We start from the raw sequence: 12,740 nt of genomic DNA, 5'->3' as shown, positions 1-12,740 counted from the left end.
GGTGTTCTAAGCCAAGACCCTTTATAAGGAATGGATAGAAAAGGAGGGAAAGCCAGAAAAACAATATGGGGGGAGAGGGGGTAGGATAAGTGGGTGGGTGAGGGGTGAATGAAATGAGAAGCTGGGAGGTGATAGGTAGAAAAGGGAAAGGGCTGAAGAGGAGAAAATCTGGTGAGAGGAGAGTGGACTATGGGAGAAAGGGAAGGGGTGCACTAGAGGGAGGTGATAGGCAGGCAATGAGGATAGAAGAGGTAAGGGTGGAGCCAAAATGGGGAATGGAAGAGAGTAGGGCGGGGAAGGAGAAATTACTGCAAGTTCAAGCAATCAACATTCATACCATCAGGTTGGACGCTACCCAGATGGAATTATGAATCTTTATTCATCCAACCTGAGAGTGGCCTCATCTTGGCAGTGGGGGAGGCCATAGGCTGAAATGTTAGAACTGGAATGGGGAATGGAGTTAAAATGGTTGGCCACTGGGAAATCCTGCTTGTTGCGGACAGAGTGAATGTGCTCAAAATGGCACGGCGCCCCCCGGTCACCAAATCTACAGCGGGTCTAATCAATGTATAAGACGCTGCACCAGGAGGGCCAGACACAGTAGAAGATCCTGAGAGACTTGCTGGTGAAGAGTTGCCTCACCTGGAAGGACTGTCTGGGGCCCTGAGTGGAGGCAGGGGAGATGGGAAATGGGCAACTACAGCACTTCTGCTTGCGGGATACATGCCAGGAAGGAGATCAGTGGAGAAGGATGAATAGGAGAAGGGAATAAGAGGGAGCTATCCCTAAGGAAAGAGAGCGCATGCGCTTGTGCGTGGGGGGGTGGGGGGGGGGAGGTAAAGATGGTGGTAGGATCCTGTACAGTCCCTTTGGCTCACACTGATGGATTTTAACCTAATGCAGGATCAACCTAACTCTTCTCCACACAGTCCTCCATTTTCCATCATCCATGTGCCTATCTAATAATCTCTTAAATGTTACCCAATGTGTCAGCCTGTATCACCACCAACGGCACTGCCTTCCACGCACCCACCATTCTGTGTAACTACCTAACCTCTGCCATACCCCTCTCCCTCATACTTTCCTCCAATCGCTGCAAAAGCCAAGTGATGATGGTGCTAAACAGCAACTCCCTTGCTTGCATCTTCAGGAACAACTCTATTTCCGTCTTTAATATCTCTATTTTTCCCTTTCAGGGTTCTTTTGAAGACCCTGACCTGGAGTTACATGCTGACTGCAGTTCCTCACGAGAATGGGACCCACTCTCGGGGTTCCATAAGTGGCTGTTGTTCGGCACACCAAGGGCTCGGCCTAAAATTTCAGCTCGCCTTTGGAGGCCTAGGATCTCGGGGCTCCGGAGATGGGCGGATCGAAGGTCGGTGGCACGGCAGGAGATCCATGTGTCGTCAGGGGAGTTAGAAGAGGAGAGGGGAGTCTCTGGTTGTATGCCCAGAGACCCGAGATCTTTGGGCTCAGAGCTCGAAAAAAGTGATGCAATGGACTTTTAACATTGTAAACTAGCGAGTTGTCTGTTATATCTCCCCTCTTGCTGTGAAACGGAGACACCTCTTTCTTCCATATTAGGGACAGAGAGAGCCTGTGGTATGTCGAATGCTGGGTGGAACAATGTAGCCTTTGGAGTACTGCAAGTCTGTGTCTTTACTGTTGTTTTGCTCACACCTGACAGCTCGGTGGCGGGTGCCAATGCTTTTTTTTGCCAGTAGGGGGAGGGGGGATTGCTGCTTGCTACCGCTTACACACGGGAGGGAGGGGAGCTGGGGGGGGACGTTGGGGTTCTAATATTTAGCTGTGGTTCATTCTTTGGGGCACTCCTCTGTTTTCCTGGATGGTTGTGAAGAAAAAGGATGTATATTGTACACATTTCTCCGACATTAAATGTACCTTTGAAACCTTTGAAATGATGCCCTCTCATTTCTATGCAGGAAAAACAGGTTATCAAATCACCTCTCATCCTCCTTCACTCCAAAGAGAAATTCTTAAGCCAAGAAGCATCCTGGTGAATCTCCTCTGCATCCTCTCTAAAGCTTCCAAAATAAGGTGACCAGAACGGAACACAATACTCCAGCTGTGGTCTAACTAGAATTTTATGGAGCTGCAACATGACATCATGGCTCTTGAACTCAATCCCCCAACTTATGAAGGACAGCTCACCATACACCTTCTTAACTACTCTATCAATTTGTGCTGCAACTTTGAGGAACCTAAGGATGTGACCCCAAGATCTCTGCTCATTCATACTGCTAAGAATCCTGCCACTAACCCTGTACTCTGCCTTTAAGTTCACCCTTCCAGAGTGTGATCAACTTACACTTCTCTAGACTAAACTCTATCTGTCACTTCTCAGCCCAGCTCTGCATCCTATCAATGTCCCGTTGTAACATACGAAAAACTTCTACAATATCCACAAAAAACCACCAATCTTTGTGACATCTTCAAATTTATTTACTCACCCTTCCACTTCCTCAACACTCATTTATAAAAATCATCTTAATGTCAGCTTGAAAATTTCTCAAGCTTCAAGATTTAACACTCTTACTCTGGGTATCAGTCTGCTAATTCTACATTGCAAGTCCTCTCAATGTATCCTTTGTGAGAGGCAGAATGGTCCAGAGAAGTGTATCCTTTCTTAGGTCATTTTTTATAGCTGTTCACAGACTTCAAATGATTACTCTGATTGGACCTCTAATCTCCATTCATCCTCTGCACAGGTTTGATCGCTGACTGAATATTTTCTTTACCTCAGAGAAATTACATTAGCACATAAGAACTCCATCTATCAAATTTGACTAAACAAATCTATCAATGACTCTTTGTAGCTTTCTGCTTCCATCTACACCATTTCCTGTGTCAGTGTAGTCAACAAATCTGTGACTTAAAGGGTCAACTGGAAACATTAGCAGTTTTTCTCTCTGAAAACAGTGCCTGACCCGCCGGTTGCCTCCAATGTTTTGTGCTCAATATACTGCTACTGTTCATCCAAATTATTTTCAAATATGCTGAAAGGCTTGTGGTCCTAGTAAATACCCTGTGGAATACCGAAAGTTGCAGAATACCAATTTAACAACACGCTTGTTGTTCCGAACCTCTGTCACTGAGCTCCACTCCAAATCTCTTTGTAAGGCAACAGTTGCTTTCAATTTGTTCTCCTCATTTTGTTGAAAGCTGACATAAATACCATAAAATCCTTGATGAAAATGAAAAAAAAATGCAGATGCTGGAAACTTTTAAAAGATTTGGCAACTTCTGTGTAAAGAGACACACAGCTTATATTTCAAGTCAAAACCCCTTTCATCAAATGGCAATAACTCTGACATGATAACTTTGTTTTGCTTTCCACAGATATTTCCTGAAGTGTTGATTGCTTCCAAAATTTTTTTGCTTTTATTACAAAAATCTTCTGACCTGCCTTGTTTGCAATAGTCTCAACTGAATTCCTACAGTTTGTTATAGTAGATATAGTGAAAAAAGTAATATATAAGTGATTAGCATTTTAGTAAGTAAATAATTGACCTGATCTAATTAAAATAAAGAAAAACAGATCCCAGTAAGTTGAGAGGTTAGCAGCAAAATGGTGACTGAGATCATCGTGAATCTGAAGGATCCAAGATGGCGCTGACCGCTACTGAGTCGCAGCTCAAATTTAGTTGTTTTTAAATTGTTTGTGAGTTTCATGAGGATGGTTTTGGGAACAGAGAGGGGAGTGAGGGGTTAGGTCAGGGTAAATGAAGAAGATGTGGGGGAATTAGAAGGCAGGCTTTAGTCTATGTCACTGCTCCATATTTGAAGACCAGTGACGTGGACATAGGATATCTGTGGTCGGATGGTGGACTTGCAGAGAGTGTATTACAAACTTGGCTCCAGTTCCGTAATTTTTTTTAATCTTAAAAAATTTAAACTTTGTAGTTTAATTTATCGAAATTACTTTTTTAAGCCTTCTAGAGTGATCTAATTTTTTTACTTTGGAAAAATAAAGGTATTAATTCTTTCTTGGATTTATTTAAAGAAGATAGACTGATGTCTTTTGAACAATTAGTTGATAAATATTCTCTTTCATACTCGCACTTTTTATAATACCTTCAAGTTAGACATTTCTTACAAAAATATTTAATATTTAGGTAAATTTCCTTACATATTGGATGCCAACCTGTTAAGATACTATTACAAGTATGAACCCTTTGATGAAGGGTTCCATTGGAAGAATTTATAATTTACTATTACAATGGGATAAGTGTCCTTTATTTAAGATTAAACAAGATTGGGAAAAGGAACTTAACTTGACTTTTATGATAGAGGACTGGACGCCAGTTCTGAAGTTGGTTAACTCTTCTTCGATCTGTGCTAGTCATTCACTGATTCAATTTAAAATTGTACATCGTCAACATTTGACGAAGGAGAGATTGTCTAAAATTTTCCTAATGTTGATGGTTATTGTGAAAGATGTAAAACTGAGACAGCTACACTCACACACATGTTTTGGTCCTGTTCTATACTGGAACAGTTCTGGAAGTCAGTTTTTTCTACAATTTCTAAAGCACTTAAAATTAATTTACAACCTAACAAATTAACTGTGCTTTTTGGAATAATTCCTCAAAATATCCACGGTATCTCTTTGTCTGACCAACATGTTATTGCATTTGTCACATTGATAGCTAGGAGGGCCATTTTGTTGAAGTGGAAGGATACATCGGCTTCCCCTTTGTCACAATGGCTCTCTCAAGTGATGCTATGTCTTAGTTTGGAGAAAATTAGAAGTTGAACCTTTGAAGCTATGTTTGATTTTGAGAAAAAATGGGGTTCATTTGCTCGTTACTATCATTTTAGTTAATTGATAGATTTCCTCCACGATCTAATAGTAAATTTTTGGTATTTTTTTTTCTTGCTTGCGGTTTGATGTTTATCTTTAGAAGCTTTTTGTATGACGCATGGCTCTGGGGTTGAACACCTAATGGGTTTTTTCCCCTTACTTAGTAGGGTTTTTTTTTTCTTTTTTTTTGTCACCAAAATTTTTTCAATCTTTAAAACAATGTTTTTTTTTCTTGAGACATTATAAGTGTTGCCTACTTCGATGTACTCTTGTTAATTTTGGATAATAATAATAAAAAGATTTGAAAAGAAAGAGAGTGTATGAGGGCCACCCCCCCCCCCCCACCCTCAGGTCAGCAGGTTCCAGAGCTGGAGTTCTCTGCTACCAGGGGGAACTAGAGATCAAGGTCGAGTGTTCAGGGTCTCGCCATCAGCAAGTCCAGAGTTCCAGGCCCAGTGTTCAGTAATTGGCATGCCTTGGGATCGATATTGAGGAGTGAAGCCTGAGAACGAGTTGTAATTTTGGAAGTTGTGGCCTCTTGGCTAGGAGTCTGAAGGGTAGGTTGAAACCTGGTGTCGGCAGGCCCAGTCAGTGTCGGCTGGATCTGGAAGCCTGTCTTATAATAATAAATAATAGACAATAGGTGCAGGAGTAGGCCATTCGGCCCTTTGAGCCAGCACCGCCATTCACTGTGATCATGGCTGATCATCCACAATCAGTATCCAGTTCCTGCCTTATCCCCATAACCTTTGATTCCGCTATCTTTAAGAGCTCTATCCATCTCTTTCTTGAAAGCATCCAGAGACTTGGCCTCTACAGCCTTCTGGGGCAGTACATTCCACATATCCACCACTCTCTGGGTGAAAAAGTTTTTCCTCAACTCCGTTCTAAATGGCCTACCCCTTATTCGTAAACTGTGGCCTCTGGTTCTGGACTCACCCATCAGCAGGAACACGCTTCCTGCCTCCAGTGTGTCCAATCCCTTAATATTCTTATATGTTTCAATCAGATCCCCTCTCATCCTTCCAAATTCCAGTCTTGGGAATTAAAGGACTCTATAATTGTGTGTGAGTGAGAGGGAGGAATGGGTCTTGTTTTTACTGTTGTTGTCTTGTTGCTTGTTGTGTTCTGTGTTGCTCTGCCAAGCATCGTGGGCATGTCAAAATGTGTGGTGGCTGTTTTAACAAATGACGATCATATTTCAATCAGTTTTGAAAACAGAGATGGTGGTGGACTTGAAAAAAGATTAATGGAAACCATTCAGAAACACAAAGAAATGAAATATAGAAAAGATTTTGGAAGTTCAAAGGTGGAAAGTTTGTTCCAAGATTTGAGAATTCTGTTCAAGGGTGGTTGAGGGTTAGAGAGAGGATGCAAGGAGTTGGATAATCCATTAAATTACAAAAATTCTACCATATTATTATGATTATTTTGGAACAAAACCAGTTAAAACCAAATTAAAGTAAATTGAAACAAAGCTAAAAGGAGTAAGAATCGTCTCAGAAGAGTTTCCCTGTTTGTCAGTAAACAGGGATACCAATTATAATCTTATCCATTGTCCAGATTCTAAACAGCTGCAAAGGGAAATCACATCTGTTGCATTACTCAGAAACAGAATTATCTCCAGGAAGTAAAAGCAACACCATGCTGACCCAGTCATTATGAACTGATGTTAGCTATAACATCAAAAAACTTGCAGCTGAACCTCTGAAATACCTGCTGAGTAGTTCTACAATGTTTGAATATTTCAACTTTGTTCTACTGTGAGAAACAAATTTTGCTCAGCCACAATTTCAAAGCAAATTCTACAACCTCAGGGTTGTTTTCTTAAGACATTTCTTTTTGGGAATCCACATTGGACGGCTACACTGGTGACAATAAAATTCATGTTCAGAAAGTCAAATTATTAGATGTATGGGAACAGAGAGGTCTTTATGGAAGGTCAGTAGAGTGTTACTGCTTTACCTCTGACCCATAAAAAATTCGCAGATCCAGAAAATGCACATGATGATTAGACTTGAGGTAGTTTTGATAAAAGGAGAAATCAAAAATCTACATAATACAGTGCATGCAAAACACATTAAGATAAAAGCGCCAACAATTTAGAACATTTTGACACCAAATAATCATGATTGTACTCAAAAACATCCAAAGTATCTGCTTTGGATACACAGATAAGATTGCTTGCACAATTGCTTTTTTTTGCTCAATATATGTTGTAATTTCATGCATCTTCATGACATGAACTGAAATCAAATTACAATGAAGCAATCCAATGAAGTACTCAACTTGATGGATTAACTCTTTCTCTTTACAAAGACATCGCTTTTTTTCCCCAGCACTTTATTTCAGATTTGCATCATCTGCAGTTGTAAAAAAAATTAATTTCAAGCAATCTGGGTCCCTTGCTCCTGATAATGATATCATCTCATGCATATTATGTAAAATTTTCAATTATACTTTACACATCCACTGAACTTGCTTTGCTCACTTGTTAATTTCTAATTAAGGTGAATGAAATCTGAAAGCATCCCCTGGATTGTAATCTCCAAGTAGCATCTACCACCTCAGATGGAAGGTCCATTTATCGACTCCGTTCTAAGCCTGTGCTTGTTGCTCCCAGCTCCCCCATCCAGATACAGAGAATGGTATGAAGGTTACACAGAATATTTTTCCAGAACTGGTTATAAGAATTGGGTTTAATATCACTAGCAAATGTTATGAAGTTTGTGTATTTGTATTTTAAAATTATAATAGTGAGGGAGTGTTCATGGGTTCATTGTCTTTACAGAAATCTGATGACAGAGGGGGAGAAGCTGTTCTTGAACTTTCTGCAGCTTTTTGTGATTTTGTGCAGTGGCCTCTCCAAACAAGGCAGTGGTGCGATCAGTTAGAATGCTCTCTGCAGTATTCCTGTAGAAATTCACCAGTGTCTGTGGTGACAAACCAAATCTGCTCAAACTCCGAATGAAATATAGCTGCTGTCATGCCTTCTTTATAATTAAATCACTATGTTGGGCCCAGGATAGACCTTCAAAGATGTTGACACCCAGAAACTTAAAACTGCTTACTCTTTCCACTTCTGATCCCTCGATGAGGACTGATATGTGTTCCCTACAGTTCTCCTTCCTGAAGTCCACAATCCATTCTTCAGTCCTACTGACATTGAGTGCAAGGTTGTTGTTACAACACCGCTCAACCAGCTGATCTGTCTTGCTCCTGTACACCTTCTCATCATCATCTGAAATTCTGCCAACAACAATTGTGTCGTCAGCAAACTTATTGATGGCATTTGAGCTGGGCCTAGCCACACAGTTGTTGGTATATAGAAAGTAGAGCAGTGGGCTAAGCACGCATCCTTCATGTGCACTAGTACTGATTGTCAGCAAGAAGGAGCTGTTATTTCGGATCTACAGACATTGTGGTCTCCCAGTGAGGAAGTCAAGATCCAGTTACAGAGGGAGGTACAGAGGCCCAGGCTCTGGAGCTTGTTGATTAGAACTGAGAGTACGATTATGCTAAACACTGAGCTATGGTCAATAAACAGTAACTTGACGTAAGTAACACACATCAAAGTTGCTGGTGAACGCAGCAGGCCAGGCAGCATCTCTAGGAAGAGGTACAGTCGACGTTTCAGGCTGAGATCCTTTGTCAGGACTAACTGTGTGTTGCCTGAATTTCCAGCATCTGCAGAATTCCTCTTGCTAGGGAGATGAGGCTGAGTACAGGGCTACGGTAGGAAACTTTGTCACATGGTGTGAGCAGAATTATCTGCAGCTTAATGTGAAAAAGACTAAGGAGCTGGTGGTAGACCCGAGGAGAGCTAAGGTACCGGTGACCCCTGTTTCCATCCAGGGGGTCAGTGTGGACATGGTGGAGGATTACAAATACCTGGGGATACGAATTGACAATAAACTGGACTGGTCAAAGAACACTGAGGCTGTCTACAAGAAGGGTCAGAGCCGTCTCTATTTCCTGAGGAGACTGAGGTCCTTTAACATCTGCCAGACGATGCTGAGGATGTTCTACGAGTCTGTGGTGGCCAGTGCTATCATGTTTGCTGTTGTGTGCTGGGGCAGCAGGCTGAGGGTAGCAGACACCAACAGAATCAACAAACTCATTCGTAAGGCCAGTGATGTTGTGGGGATGGAACTGGACTCTCTGACGGTGGTGTCTGAAAAGAGGATGCTGTCCAAGTTGCATGCCATCTTGGACAATGTCTCCCATCCACTACATAATGTACTGGGTGGGCACAGGAGTACATTCAGCCAGAGACTCATTCCACCGAGATGCAACACAGACCGTCATAGGAAGTCATTCCTGCCTGTGGCCATCAAACTTTACAACTCCTCCCTTGGAGGGTCAGACATCCTGAGCCAATAGGCTGGTCCTGGACTTATTTCATAATTTACTGGCATAATTTACATGTTACTATTTAACTATTTATGGTTCTATTACTATTTATTACTTATGAAGCAACCGGAACGAAAACCAGTTTCCCCCGGGATTAATAAAGTATGACTATGACTATTGTCCAGGTGATCTAACGCCAAATGAAGAACCAGTGAGATTGCATCCGCTATAGACCTGTGGTGCGATAGGCAAATTGTAGTGTGTCCAGGTCCTTGTTTAGGCAGGTGTTAAATTTAGCCATGACCAACTACTCAAGCCACGTCATCGCAGTAGAAATGAGTGCCACTGGATGTTAGTTGTTGAGGCAGCTCACCCTGCTCTTCTTGGGCACTGGTATGATCGTCGATCTTTCGAAGCATGTAGGAACCTCCAACTGCAGCAGTGAGAGATTGAAATTGTCCTTGAACACTCCCCGCAGTTGGTTGGCACAGGTTTTCAGAGCCGTACCAGGTACTCCATCAGGCCTAACACTTAGTAAGGGCTCACCCTCTTGAGAGATGTTTTGTCATCAACCTCAAAGGCAGAGATCTCAGAGTCATCAGATGCTGCAGAAATTTGCATACATTTAGTTTTACTGTCCCTTTCAAAGTGTGCAATAATGATGCTAGATTTTGCTTTGTAGGAAGTAGTGCCCTGCAAGCACTTAAAATAGCTTCTATAGGACGTATCTGGGCTTCTTGTATAGTCCTGGATCACTGGCCTTAAATGTCACAGAACCAGCACTCAGAAAACTAAAATCTCCTGGTTCAATCACAGCATTTGGTTTGGGTATGTCTGGTATGTTCACAAGGGTACACACTCATTCACATTTGGTTTGGGTATGTCTGGTATGTTCACAAAGGTACACACTCATTCACATTTGTCTTGATGAAGTCAGTTTCAACTGTGGCATATTCATTCAGACTCGAAGATGAATCCCGAAATATTGTCCAGTCCCCTGACTCTAGCAAACCTGTAAGCACTCCTCCACCTCCATTGACCATACCTTCTTGGTCCTCACCAATGGTGTTGCAGTCTTTAGTCTCTGCCTCGATGCTGGGTACAGAAGTACAGCCAGGTGATCGGACTTTCTAAAGTGTGGGTGTAGGATGACACGGTAAGTGTGTTTGATGGTGGTGTAACCGTGGTAAGGGTGTTGGCTCCTTTTGTTCCACGGGTGATTGTCAATCAGAGATTTCTTCACGCTGGCCTGGTTGAAATCTCCCACAATGATAGGGAAGGCATCAGGCACAATGAAAAGCACATCTCTCACAAAAGAACATTTACAAAAGAAACTCATTGTGCCTCCAACCTGAGTTTGACCTCATCATGCGATTGATTAGAGGAAGCCATGGACAAGACATTTTAGAATAGGAATAGGAAGTCAAATTTAAATGGTTAGCCACTGCGAGATCCTGCCTTTTGCGGCGGACAAAGGTGAAGCTGCTTGACAAAGCGGTCCCCAATCTGTGTTCAGTTTCATTGATGTAGAGGCTGTATCAGGAGCACAGGATACAATAGATGACTTCAAAAGATTCGCAGGTGAAGTGTGGCATTAAATGCTGAGAGTGGGAGAGGGCCAAGCAACATTGGTTCAAAAATCAGGATACAGACAAACTGTTTTAAGTGAAGTAAGGTGATCTAAGAAAGGTAAGGGGTAACATTGACTAATGTTTTATGATAATTACATCTAAACTGCAGGATTTTGCCATCATTACATACATTGGCAATTCTTCCTAATATCTGGTTCAATGCGGAAACCCGAGGTGATACAGTGATCGTCCACACATTGTTCTCAAAGGGAAATTAGTCGAATTCAAATAAAGTCACATTCAAATGGGTCTCATTGTAAAATATCCTGAAATTGCTTTGTTCCAGAGATCTGCTTGTTTTCAATAGCGTTCTTCAGCATAATTACTACTCAATGAATCATCAGACCGTAACACAAGTGTGCCATGTAGTTGACACACAAAAATATTTCAAGACACACTTTGGATTTCAAGATTAATTTTTAAAACTAAAGCATTTCACTATTCATCCTGAGCAATATTTACATTTCGTTTGTTTAGTGCCCGGTAAAATGTTTGATTAATAACTGCACAGGCACTTTCCAATTTGTTATCTGAAGGTTCAGTAACATGATTAGCCACACAGCATACTTAAAGAAATCATATCATCTAAACGCTAGGGAACTCCTTAAACCGTTGATTCACATGTTTGATGTCTGATGCAGGGAAGTTCTTGCAACAGAAACTGTAAGATGTTTTTGGGCAGTTGTTTTCATAGTCTGTGAAGAGCGATGCGGCTTCACTGTTGATCCAGCTATCTGGTGCAAAGATGGCACCAGTGGCCAATGGTGACATCCTGCAGAGAGCTCATTAAACTATTTCTACTTGTTTTTTTTAAATATGCTTTTTTTCTCCTGAACTGCAATAGATTGCAGTTTACAATTTCCATTTTGATTATGAATTTTTGAGCTAACTGAGCCAATAATGAACCAAAAGGACTGGTCATTCCTCATCATTGTCACTCTTTTCAATTCCAATGGAATAATTGGTAATTGGAAGCTCCAGGTTCCAGAATTGAAGAAGCAAATGAAGAAAGACAGACATTTCCAAATGAGAATAACTCTGTAATATTTTCAAGATTTTACAGAAATTGACAGAACCAACTTAGAAAAAGGAAGTCAAGTGGAACTTCTGTTTAAACAAAAGTTTAGTAATTATAAAAAAACTTGTTACAAAAATGATCAGTACATAACAATAGCGGTACATAACAATAGCAGTACTTAATGTTCCATAAGAACATAGGTTAGAGGCAATAGATTGCTGGGTTAATGAGTGATTTTGAAGAGACCAATACAATACTCTCAGGAATTCTAGTGTTGAAACTCACCATTCTCCAAGTGCCTCCAAGCAGCGCATTCGCCCAAGAGCAAGCTCTGGATCATCTTTGTTCATGTCCATTTTCTTGTCATATGCAACCAAAGCATCTTCCCATTCATGCAGTTTTTCATACCATGTTGCCTGGATCTCCTACAAAACATAACCCCACAATTTACACATTATACACAAGGAACCTGTACTTCGTCTTATCCATTAGGCATACGAGGCCAGATACCATCCTGTTGTAGTACAGAAGAACTGCGCCCCAGAACTACCTAGATTTACAGTTAAACTGCTCCAATTGCAATCTGACAATGTGGAAAACATTCCATTCACACAAAAAAAAGGTGATAAATCCAGTCTAGTTAAATACTGCCAAATCAATTCACTCTCATTCATCAATAAAGCAAAAGCAAAGGATAATAATGTCAACAGTACTGCTCAGCCACAATTACCATCTAGTGATGTGCCCACTGATGCCTGCTGTTGGTTTATCCAGAACTCATCACAGCCCTGGTCCAAAAATGAAGCAAAGAGCTGAGTTCTAAACAGTGACAGCCCTTGACATCAAAGCAGTATTTAACACTGGCAGGCATCAAGTTAAAATATGTAAATGGCTGGATCTACCTTGCACAAAA

The 12,740-nt window shown here is 41.3% G+C and overlaps 1 protein-coding gene across 3 annotated transcripts in view; it reads right to left on the bottom strand.

Moving 5' to 3' along the window:
• Positions 1-12,740, bottom strand: part of mtor (mechanistic target of rapamycin kinase) — a 343,897-nt gene that overhangs the window by 109,810 nt on the left and 221,347 nt on the right. For all 3 annotated transcript variants that reach the window (XM_063033405.1, XM_063033407.1, XM_063033406.1), the window contains one exon: positions 12,113-12,252. In XM_063033405.1, coding sequence (XP_062889475.1) covers positions 12,113-12,252 — 140 coding nt within the window. The remainder of the gene's footprint in view (positions 1-12,112; positions 12,253-12,740) is intronic.

The sequence above is a fragment of the Mobula hypostoma genome, chromosome 25, assembly GCF_963921235.1.
Source record: "Mobula hypostoma chromosome 25, sMobHyp1.1, whole genome shotgun sequence".
NCBI lineage: Eukaryota > Metazoa > Chordata > Chondrichthyes > Myliobatiformes > Myliobatidae > Mobula > Mobula hypostoma.
Note: the sequence above shows the minus strand (reverse complement) of the source record. Positions and strands in the feature narration are given on the sequence as shown.